The sequence below is a fragment of the Saccoglossus kowalevskii genome, chromosome 14, assembly GCF_978046115.1.
Source record: "Saccoglossus kowalevskii chromosome 14, keSacKowa6.1, whole genome shotgun sequence".
NCBI classification, from domain to species: domain Eukaryota; kingdom Metazoa; phylum Hemichordata; class Enteropneusta; family Harrimaniidae; genus Saccoglossus; species Saccoglossus kowalevskii.
Window position 1 is genome coordinate 4410028 of NC_140654.1, and position 12020 is coordinate 4422047.

The 12020-nt window shown below is 35.3% G+C and overlaps 1 protein-coding gene across 1 annotated transcript; it reads left to right on the forward strand.

The window, feature by feature from the left end:
• The first annotated feature begins 85 nt into the window (after positions 1-85).
• LOC100371510 (proteasome inhibitor PI31 subunit-like) lies at positions 86-11558 on the forward strand. The gene is made up of 6 exons (XM_002732240.4): positions 86-234; positions 3212-3373; positions 4885-4967; positions 8699-8908; positions 9248-9400; positions 10678-11558. Exons 1-6 carry the CDS (start codon positions 100-102, stop codon positions 10805-10807), a joined length of 873 nt encoding a protein of 290 aa, XP_002732286.2. The 5' UTR covers positions 86-99; the 3' UTR covers positions 10808-11558.
• Positions 11559-12020: the final 462 nt, after the last annotated feature.

Sequence of the window (12020 nt, forward strand, 5' to 3'; positions counted from 1 at the left end):
ATTGAATATGTTTTCTGTGTATTTTTATTATTATTCTAGTTTCGTATCTGCTCTTGTTTTTTTTGAATGCCCAGCTGCGAATTACCAAGTCATTTGCAGATGAAAATGGCTGGTTTGGAGTTGCTGTATTCCAGTGTAGCATCACAGATTGTTTCCGCAAACGACGCAATAGTGTGTTACCTTCACTGGTGTATGATTGACAATGACTTCAAGTGTGTAGGATATGGAGAAAATGTGCGTATATTGTACAAATAATGTTCAATTTTAGTTACTTCCGGTTTCATGAGTCATGGGTATTGTACAAAAAGTTGATATTTATCAATAATAACTTTATTGCTTCTTTTTGAAATGCAATGTTTCTATAATTAAAGCACCAACACAAACATTGTTGATGTGATTCGAAAACCACAGATTTCTTGTTCAACCAATTGGCCCATGTAGGGTTTTTTCTAGAAAAAAACTGCAAGAGGAAGCACTGTAATTATTCAGCGGAGCCACCAAGTGGGGGGAGATAGGGTTCTCCCTACCAGGGTGTGGATGTGGTGTTTTTGATAATTCTAAGTTAAAATGGAGCATTCTATGGCTTTCTTGGGACCAAAATTACTATCAAACAGGTTACAGTTGAAGACTGTGGCCATATGTGATCCTTGGTCAATCAGAATTTTATGGTTGCCAGAAATTCTGCTCCCCAGGGTAAGGGGCGCATAGCCATGGCATGAGGGCGCTCCCTGCCATGCATTCAAGTGGTCATGAAAGCGTAGCTTTCTTTTCATACTGTATTCTGTCTAGAAATCAACACAACCATTAAAACTTTCATTCAGATGCGCATTCATAGCCAAAACTCAAAATGTGTTAAATTTTTGACCTGTACATTTTTCATTTTTGCTTCCAACTCAAAAATGTGAAAATGACAAACATTCGAGGCAATGATCAATGGCCAACTCAAGTTAAAAGCAAAAAAATACCTATTTATGCATCACAAATGTAAAAATATCAAAAGTGCCAAACCCCCACACACAGAATAGTTATTCACTCCTGGAGTCAGACTAGACGGCTTGATGCCTCTGACTTAGAAAGTGTTTATCTCTCCATTATGTAAAACAGTCAACAAATCAGACAGGTACTGGAATGTCACACATTGCTACTAATGCTTTTATTATTTGATTTTTTATGCTGATTTTGAAATCTATCCTCATATTTGAGAAATTATACCATATTTGAGTTTTCACTTCAAAATCCTGAATTGCCATTCTGTGTAATCCCCTGCCTCATCATATTAGACGTCATAGCATTTTCTATCTTTGAAGGATTTTTCTTTATACAAGTCTCACTTGTGAGAGCAGGTATATTGCTGCTAAAGTATGCTATGTTTTTTGTTCTACCCCATGTATTAGGTAAATCCATTGTGTGTCATAATTCATATGATCGCTGAATAGACCATTTTCCGTTGACTGTGAGAATCACGCGTTATGCGTGAAATCAAACGTAAAAACAGGACAAACAAAGGTCATAGCGTCGTAGTGGCGTCAAACATCACGTGGGATTCGACAAACGCGAACAAAATATTTTGGGGGCATTTCCTTGCTTAATAATGTGCTGTACACATTTGATGATAGGCAATTTCGATGAAGTAATGGTATTCAAAAGCAATATTCTTCTGTCAAAGATCTGCCGGTTGATGTGAGCTACGAAATAAAGAAATTCGAGTTCAAAATCAAATCGCACATCTTTCATGCATTTCACAAGATCTCGCAGTTGAACGGAAAATCACCTATTATACAAATTCAGTGGGAAATATTTACTATTTATATAAAGTAGAGTTAATACAATGTACATGTCAAAAGAAATTCTATTATTTTTTACAAATTCGCAAAGTTCACTCAGAAAACAAAAGGTATTTCATGTAGGATTATACACATTTATTAGAATTTACTTACATGTATCATCTTAAGAGTTGACCAATTTTTTTAATCAATGTGCACTTTTCTTCTATGGTAAGTTGTGGCTGCCCTCCCTCACAACTAAATGGATGGATGACATTAACCTAACTTTAGATTTTTCAAGGCCGTATGTGTGTTTGTTATTTCACTTTTCTGAGAATACAGTTTTAAGGTCTTATGTGATAATGGCTATCTCACTTTCCTCAGAATATAGATTGTTACATTTTCCAGAATGTACAGATGTACCATCAAGTTAGGTAAATTGTACTCACCATAGCTTTGTATGCTTTAAGCCATTGTGAATTGATTTACCATATTAATTCACCAGGACCTGTTTTATACTCATGAAACTAGTAGCTTTCAGTTTTCACCAGATCACCTTGCACACATGTTCACATAAAGGGAAATGTATATCTGACAATAACATCCCGATTGTAGTTTTTACTGTAATTTTGTGAAGATCCTGACATCAACTATTCTGTGCCAGTTGCCATTGGTAAATTAATATTCAGACAACAAGTATATAATTTTTGAAATGAATGACTATTAAAAAATACTACTTGAGCATTTATTATTAGAAAATTGAAAACATGTCTTTCGTAGAAAGGTATACTGAATTTCATAAATCCATGAAAGTTTTTTTTAGAAATTTATAAAACATTTACCCTAAAGACCCTGGCGTTTCAGTCAAATCTGCAGAAGTTTGTATACTTTAGTGAGACTTTTGGTAATGCCTATTACCCATGAGTCTCTACATCTTTCCTTCAATCATGGCTCATTTATGTGGAATATAGATTCAAATGATTTCAAAATCCTTATAACTAATAATTCACAGATATATGTTATGAATAATACAAGAAATATCATCACTAAAGTTTGGTTCTGAATATTTAAATTGCAATTAATTTTCATGATAAGTCTAACCGTTAAGGAATTCTGTGCAGATGATATTCATTGCTTTAGATTCACTTTTACTTGGTTCAAAGTTGTTCTCAATCGTTAATTATAATTTATAAACGATTTATCAATCTTTTATATAAAAAAATCATGGCTTTCTGAAATTCACTGTATATTAAACTTCACTGTTGTATTCTGTTGTTATCTTCTTGCTTTTGCCAAGTAGCTAAAGAAGCTGGGTAGTCATTGGCTAAAAAAATATTGTAGTATTAGCCATTATGGCTCATTGTGGAAGCCCAGTAATTTTGGCAAGGCCTTCACAGTTTTGCTATGTTATATGATCAATGTATTCTCGACTTCATTTAAATCAACAGGTTCCCACCAATGAAACTGATGTGAAGAAATCTGAGCTTCTGCCGAGAGATTGGAACACATCTCAAGACTGTTATACCCTGCGGTATCAACCAAATAGTAACCATGACAACTATTTACTCAAAGCTATACCGATTGATGGCACATTGCTTGTACATCTTATGGTGAGTACCAGGTATGTTTGTGTTATACTGCCCTCTGGTGGTGAGATTTAGTTGATTTAGAAAAACATCTTTAACTTGTCATTCAAATTGACCACACATTTTTAGAATTAAATTTTGATTTCATCTGTGCTGTGTTTCCTGTTGAAATCACAGCTAATTTAGGCCAATCAAAAAATCTGTTTCTGGTCCAAAGTTTCTTTTAAAAAAATGCATTTTTTTTTGTCTTTTTGTCATCTTGGTAATGGTAACTTGGTAATGAGGATGCACCACTTGAGGGCAGTCTTTAGTACAATGATGCTGCAGCCTTGGGATTTGTTATTGTTTGTGTTGCGTTGGATCTGTGTGGTTTTTTTAGCTTACATATAGATGTCAGCTGATGTTAAGCTTATAGTTTGACTGATTGTCTGTCATTGTCATCTAGTGTTGTTAAGCATCACATTTCATAAAAATAAATTTGTAACCACGATTCAAATGGGCTGGGCAACAACTTTATTGCATCTTTGGAAATATTCTATAGCAACAAGGAGTAAACCAAAAATGAGAATAGTTGTTAAAGATTACATACCATGATTGTTTTTAATTTGTTTCACATGTATATCTGACAATAACATCCCTGTTGTAGTTTTCACAGTAATGTTTTAAATATCTTAATGTCAACTACCTTGTGCCAGTCACCTTTTAACCTTTTCACACCAGTTCCCTAATTTCATCACAAATTCACAAAATAGTACAGTTTGTAGTGTCTGCACTTTTCTTCAAAAGATTGGGACGATTATAACCAAATGGATTGAGTAAATACTGAAAATTTACTAAAATGTTGTCTGTTGGCTGCAAACATAGCTTTTATTTTCAGAAATATTGAAGAATACAAAAAAATAAGGGCAGACAAATATGGGCGAGAAAGTCTGGTGATGAAAAGGTGAAGCTCCCAGGCCTAAACCTGAATCATGCTGTCTCCTAATATTATAGCTGGAATGCCACTACCCCAACATAAATCAAATACCGTACTCGACTGCGTTAGTGCCCATGCCCGGTCAAGACCCCCCCCCCCCCAGCACAATTTTTATATTCAAGGTCACATTCGGCAAAGCGCCCACCCCTTCAAAATGAAACTAATTTAAAACTTGGTCTTTGATCATTGCTTAATGAATACTAGTAATGGTTTTTATATGATACAGCTTGGATATCAACCCTCGTGAAAATGTTGTGGATGCGTAGACCACGATGACCATGTGTAGACTACGTTTCGACAATGACCTGTTAATAAAAGTAAAATGTAGTAAATATTTCTTGCCATATTCAGTTTATCTATCACAAATTGCTAATCACCAGTTTTTTGAAAAAACAAAAAAAACATGCCATTTATCGCCGGTACAAACCCTGCCTTCTTGAAAAATATGCTATTAGATATATTTATGTATTTCATGTAAATATCAGATGATTTATTTCAGCAATATTTCATTATTGCATGTCAAATGTATTCAGTCAAAGTTTGTATTTCTGTCTTTCAGAGGCTGAAAGATGAGAAAGTTTGTAATCTTTCAATTGACGTCAACAACTATGTGAATTCACAACATCTTAATAATTATGAGAGGTACTGAACTTTTATTTGAACTTTGACCCACGGTATCATTTGTTACAATTATTCACGTAACCTAATATTTATTACCGGTACCTCATTGGTAGACTTGTCAGTTAGAATTGTTTTTGGCAGATGTAGAATGACACTGTTGGTAACATAACGTGATGGGATGGTATATTTTCTGTGAGTCAATGAAAAAAACATAGTTAAACTACACATGGTTTGCCCTGTATATGTAAGGGCATTCAGATCGTAGCATCGGTTAGGGATATCATTACATGTGTCGGACAGATCATAGCATTAGATAGAATAGATAGACAATAAAAAAAGGTTGAGAAGATCATTGCATATGGTCGGAAGATCATCGCATACGGTGGGGAAGGTCATCTATACATACAAATTTTACGGTAACAATACTAAATTGGTATGCAGAATTATTGCATCAAAAATGAGTCCATCACTTTATAAGATACAATACTGAATGTGTGTATATCATTGACACAGGAAATGCATATATTGTCTATGATAAACTGGAAGGCAACGAACAAAACACTAGTGTGTAATGTAATTTATAGTATATACAATTCAACAGTGACTGTATCTAAATACTCATCTGAAAAGTCAATAGTCTCAGTTTACCAAGAAATCAGATGCAATTATGAATAGATGACACGAAACGATGTGATATAATACGATATCTTCCAAAGATCACACATGGTGATTCACTCTTCAAGCATATGAATATACACGACAAAGACAAACGACATAAAATGGTACAATTGCGATAAACAGCAGTTAATTCCAAGCACACAATAATCAAAGCAACGACAAAACAACAATTAATCCAAATGTAGTAGCCTTGCAACGATATTATACTCACATAATTGATTATTTGAACCCGATTTCCACTAAAATGACTGTAGACAGATGTGGTAATATCAAATGTACAACATCATTATTGCAAACTCAGCACACATGATATTAAAGTGCCTGTGAAATGGCTGCTATTTTCACGCCTAAAATTATCCATTGATACATAAATATTATTAATTTTCATGTTTCTAAGCATGAATTATTTTTTTAAGTGAAAAAATGTGTTTTAAACTCAATCTACGGCAACTTTATTTTGTGTATTTTAAAACGAGGCTCCTCATTAGCTTCTCATTTGCATACAGAAATTCCCCTTGTGACGTCAGAAGGGGAAGTCGCATGACAGCTTGCATTGCCGAAACGTGTAAATAAGGCAAATTTCTTGTGCAGTTTTCTCGTCTTTGACAAAACTTTCACTTATGTACTTGTTCGTCGAGGAGGAATGGACCATAATGAACACATAGTATCAATTTTTGTTGCATGGGATTGAGTTAGATGCGAAATATGTCCGTGCTGGTGTAGCTGGTCACCGTGATCGTCACCGGCGCACGTTTGTGCACTGTCACTGGACAAAATAGAATTTGACGTCGGAATTATCTCGTTATTTAGCAGGTTACTAGGCACGTCACTACGCTGTTGTATTTCATCGATCGTCTGAGTAAAACTTTCAAAATTAAAATAAAAGAGAACATATTTTGACATTCTAAACATTAGACTATAGTGATCACTATAAAATACTTAAAAAAACGACAAATCACAGTTACTAAATAAATGACAGCCGCGTGGAAATAAATTGAAATTTTGTTGAAATAGGTGAACGCGTTGGGACACGACGAGGGCAAGTGCGTTAAAAGTGGCGTTTAATTGGATAACAAAAATAATCGAGAACGACACACATACCAATAAATTCAGAGTGGATTTGAGTTAGCGTGATCCATGACGTGATTGTCATAATTATAACATCATATTAAAACTTTATTTGGTGGAAACACATTGACCAAGCCCGGATTCTTATTTCATAAATTATTACGCAGATCAAGCTGCAAGCATGGAGGTAAAAAAAGAACAGAGGTGTGAATTTGACATTCAACACCAATCACCAAACAATTCAGGAACTTTTAGCCTTCGAAAATGAAAACAATTAGCAGTGTGTAAGGGCTGTGTAATTTCCTGTTTGTCCGACGCTTCGTTTTCGTGTCACTGTCAAAATTATTGCTACCTTTTACCTAACAGGGACTAAATGGTCTCTATAAAACGATAATCAGAATCGCAAAAAAGTCAACTCATTTGAAACACTTGCCAGACGTCTCTCTCTTCTGAAATCCACCTCGGTGATCATGGTCCGGAATCTATTTCTTTCAAAAGTGTTGCGCCAGGTTTATGTTGTCGACGTTGTTTTTTTCATGGACGACGACAGTTTCTCCAAAAAAAAAAAAATGAATCTGAGGTTAAGTGGCTTTCGTCCACTGATGTCGCACCTTCGGGTCGATTAGAAACGTGTGAATACTTACACTATGACTATACGTTTCACTGCAACTGCCCACAACACAACATCTAAAAACTCTCTCTCAAAAAATTAAAATAGTCAAAAAGAAAAAAGAAAAAAAAACGCCGACCGAAAAATATATATCGTTTAAAAGTATACTGAATGACCAGTGTTATTACGGCTCGGGGGTATGACTTCCTCTCACATTTTGGCATTTGGTGGCGCACTTTCGGCGAGAGTCGGAAATCTGGAAACAGTCGACCGTTTCAGGATAGGTGGCGTGACTAGAACACGAGAAATATCCTAAATTTACTTGGATACGAGTAATCATTTTCGGCAAAAAAATCAATAACTGCCCATTTCAATGGGACACAGATCTAAAATGGGAAACGTGAGGGTGGGCATTGCACAGGCACTTTAAGATAGCACATTTTCGCTTCACTTAGAAGATTAGTAATAGAAAACAGCAATATGGTTTACACCTGTTGCACACACCAATTTCACCAACACAAAGGCTATAACATTAACTCAGTCATACAACTCTCACTAGGCCACTGCCTTAAAGCGCGGTAGTCATCGCGCAGCGCGTGTTCGAATTTCATGTAAATAAACAATGTATTTTACATGCATTGTATACGTCGCTATGAGTCCCCATATCGAACAGGATGCGACACGACGACTGTCGCCCTTTGACTTTACCATTACTGATTATTTGGTTAACTAGCTTACCTTTTCAATAACTTGCCAGGAGTCAGTCTTGTCGCCCCTAGTCCAATACAAACTACTCATTCATTTTTCCAACCTGCCACTGCTTCTCAAATTGCACCATTTGCATACACTGGCGAGCATGCCAGAATGGTTCCAGATTGTCAACCTCAATCGCAAAGATAGTAAAACAGTTACATAACTTCAGTTTTATCCTGACAATATTTCTAAGTTTGATAGTAAGTAATCTAATCTAATTAGAATGTAGAAAAAAATATGGATGTTAATCATTTTTGGCGCATCTTAATCAAAGTTAACTTTTTTTATATAATCTATAATCTATAAGTATATCTACTTACTCTAGGAAGAATTTCACAGCTCTATCTTAAATGGAACATGCTTAAAACTGGTTGAAATTAACAACCGACATTGCTGTGATGACTAAATTTGCATATTCCAATGTATTTTCAATAATCAATAATCAATAAATGACACAATCAAGTATTGAATAGTTTTAGAACATCTTTAGATGCTTATCTATCATCAACATTTTAACTTTTCTGTTCATCTATTGATATTCTAGTGTAAACTACTGCTAGTGTTAAATGTGTTCGTTTAATAGCAAATAATAAAACAACATTTGGATTCTTCATAAATATTCAAATAATATTTTTTGTTTCAGTGTTTTCAAAAATTTGGATGAGTTACATGAAAAATTCGAAACAGAAATCATAAGTGATCTCAGAAAACAAGACTCAAAAACATCAAAAGGAAGCTCCACTCTTATAGATGAGAGGTTGCCAGGCAACCAACAAGGATACAGACCCTATGCTAACGATCCTTTAAGAGCAGGGCCACCTAGGAGGCCTCATGCTGAAAGACAACCAGAATGGTAAGGACTTTTTTCTTATTTTGAAAATGAGAAATTACATTTTAAACTTCATCCATCCATCCATCTGACATTATTTCCTAGGTGTTCCTAGACCAATTTTGTAGAGACTTGATTCAAAAATTCAACGTAATGGTGTATATCTATATATGCACTTCAATAGGATTCATCTCAGAATAAAAAAAGTTAGTCTGATACATCAAGATTTCTTCCAAAGTTGTTAGTGATTTTGAATTTTGTTTCTATTATCTAATTTACTATACAAATGCCATAAATGTCTATTTATTTTACAGCGTAAATCCCCACTGTATTATTTGTACAAGTACAAGTGTTTTTTTCCAGGGGTGAACCCAATAATCCATTGGATATTGGGACAGGAGACCTGGATCCATTCCATCCAGGTGGAACTGGAATGTTCATGGATCCAATGAGAGCCGGTTTTCCAAGAGGTGGAATCCCAGATCCTAGTGCTGGAATACCAGGAAGACTTCCCAGGTACTTTATTTCTGTCAACCGAATTGCTCGACAACATTCAAGACTTGATTCAATGTAGTGTGTAAATATACTACTGTGGAATACTTTATTTTTGCTGGAATTAATTTTCGCTGAAAAGGTATTTTGGGCGTTTTGCTTGGAATTTGTTTTCACTGATTTTTGTTGAGATTAATGTAAAATATAGGAAAAAATGTATATTCGCTGGATTTTATTTTCACGGAATCATCCCTTCAGCGAAAATAGCGAAAATAAATTCCAAGCGAAAATAAAGTATTCTACAGTATGTGCTCTATCCATACGTCATTGAGACCCGAAGGGAATACTTTCTTTAAACTGGCACTGTCACCAGAACTGTACATGTGTGTATTGTTCTTTTATTGTATCCTGTTTGTCTATACCTAAATCGCACACACTGTGCATGCAGTTCATTCAAACGCAATAAACCTAGACCTTGCTAATGGTAATTTTGATAATTTTGACAATTGTTTGAATTTAGAACCTGGAAATGAACAATTAGCTTACAGCAGATTTTTAAAAACTGGCAAACATTCATAGTGTCAACTATTCAATGATAGTGTCCCTGTAGTACTGGGTACATTCTGTTCAGACTGCCATGTGAACAGTATTGTGTTCAATCGAGGGAATAGCATTCTTCATTCACAGTGTTGTGTTAGGGGAAATGATTACTGTAGTTCAAGTGATATTAGCATATTTCTCATTTAGTTTTAACTCGTACAATATTTATTCACTCACTGTTTACTATAGCCAGAACGCTGTATGTGTCTTCATTTTTAGGTTAGTTCTTCTGCCGATTTTTTGCAACCAACAACGTGATTTTTTATTTGGGATTTCGAGAAACATAACATGAATCGTTATGACATTCATAACACAACACCTCGCCATGTTTCAACTTTTAAGTAGTCAGTTAACAAGGTCTTTCATAGTAGCATTTCTATGGGATTGACGTACTAGCATGAATGGGTTCAATTATCAGTGTTCACTGATGACGTCATTTGACTGGCCCTCTAGAGGCGAAATGACGCCAGGAAAAGCGGACGTTTGTCGTTTTATACCCGATATTTAAAGCATTTCGCAGCACTTATCGACAGAATTCATTCATAGATCTCAAATTTCATGTACAGAGTGTCAAAAGCCACACCTCTGCTCCCCTTTAATCCTGAGATGAAAACTGAAATTGACCTCCATCCTCATTTGCATATTAAAATATGCTGTAATCTATTGCATGTCCATTCATATTCGCTTGTTTCTCTTGTCAGGGGTGCCGTTCCTCCAGGAGCCAGATTTGATCCATTTGGACCTCCAGGACATGGACCAGACTCAGCCTACCGATCTGGACCAGATCCAGATCACCTTCCTCCTCCTGGATATGATGATATGTTTGGCTGAGCAATAGGTGATTTTCCGTTCAACTGCGAGATCTCGGGAGATGCATGAAAGACGTACGTCGAACAACTGCCGCAAAAAACGAACGATTTGATTTTGAACTCAAATTTCTTTATTTCTAGCTCACATCAACCGGCCGATCTTCGACAGAGGAATATTGCTTTTGAAAACTCTCACGTAATCAAAATTGATTATCATCAAAATGTGTACAGCACATTTTTAAGCATGAAAATGCCTCTTAAAATATTTTTGTGTTTGTCGTATCCCACGCGATGTTTGACGCAACTACTACGCTATGACCTTTGTTTGTCCTGTTTTTATGTTCGATTTCACACACAACATGTGATTCTCGCAGTGAACGGAAAATGGTCTATTAAGTACGAGTCCCAATACTAACTCAGTGTGGCCCAGTCATAATATGTTGGATGTCATTTAGATAGTTAAACTGGCTTGGGTAGGCATTCATAGAATCAAGATATCTACTGGGTTCTGAAATCACACATTTGCTTGTCGTCAAACAGTTCCTGATATTTGTAAGAATGGGATATATTGTTTAATTTATGCATTCATTTACAACATTCAAACGTCTTGTAATTTTCAAATGCAAATGCACAGGTTTTAAAATACAATCCAGCTTTGTTTAGTGATTATATGAAATATTTGCAGTACAGTCAAGTGGTAAATGCATATTTGTTTATATTATCAAGCATATATATAATACAGTCACACACACCAATAAAAATCATTCTCTGTTCTTTGGTTTTAGAGCTTTATTTTTGCACAAGTTTCTCTGTGAAATTGGACATTCCTTTTAAAATTTCATGCATTTTTCAACATCAAGGTGGTTTTTGATGTGAAACACAACATCAAGGTGGTTTTTGATGTGAAACACAACATCAAGGTGGTTTTTGATGTGAAACACAACATCAAGGTGGTTTTTGATGTGAAACACAACATCAAGGTGGTTTTTGATGTGAAACACAACATCAAGGTGGTTTTTGATGTGAAACACAACATCAAGGTGGTTTTTGATGTGAAACACAACATCAAGGTGGTTTTTGATGTGAAACAACATCAAGGTGGTTTTTGATGTGAAACACAACATCAAGGTGGTTTTTGATGTGAAACAACATCAAGGTGGTTTTTGATGTGAAACACAACTTCAAGGTGGTTTTTGATGTGAAACACAACATCAAGGTGGTTTTTGATGTGAAAC

What these genes read in the sequence shown, in the direction of transcription:
- LOC100371510 (XM_002732240.4), top strand. Translation starts at nt 100, where the DNA reads ATGAAAATGGCTGGTTTGGAGTTGCTGTATTCCAGTGTAGCATCACAG. An exon ending in GTGTAGGATATGGAGAAAAT is followed by an intron (nt 235 to 3,211) that starts GTGCGTATATTG and finishes TTAAATCAACAG; the next exon opens with GTTCCCACCAATGAAACTGA. An exon ending in CATCTTAATAATTATGAGAG is followed by an intron (nt 4,968 to 8,698) that starts GTACTGAACTTT and finishes TTTTTGTTTCAG; the next exon opens with TGTTTTCAAAAATTTGGATG.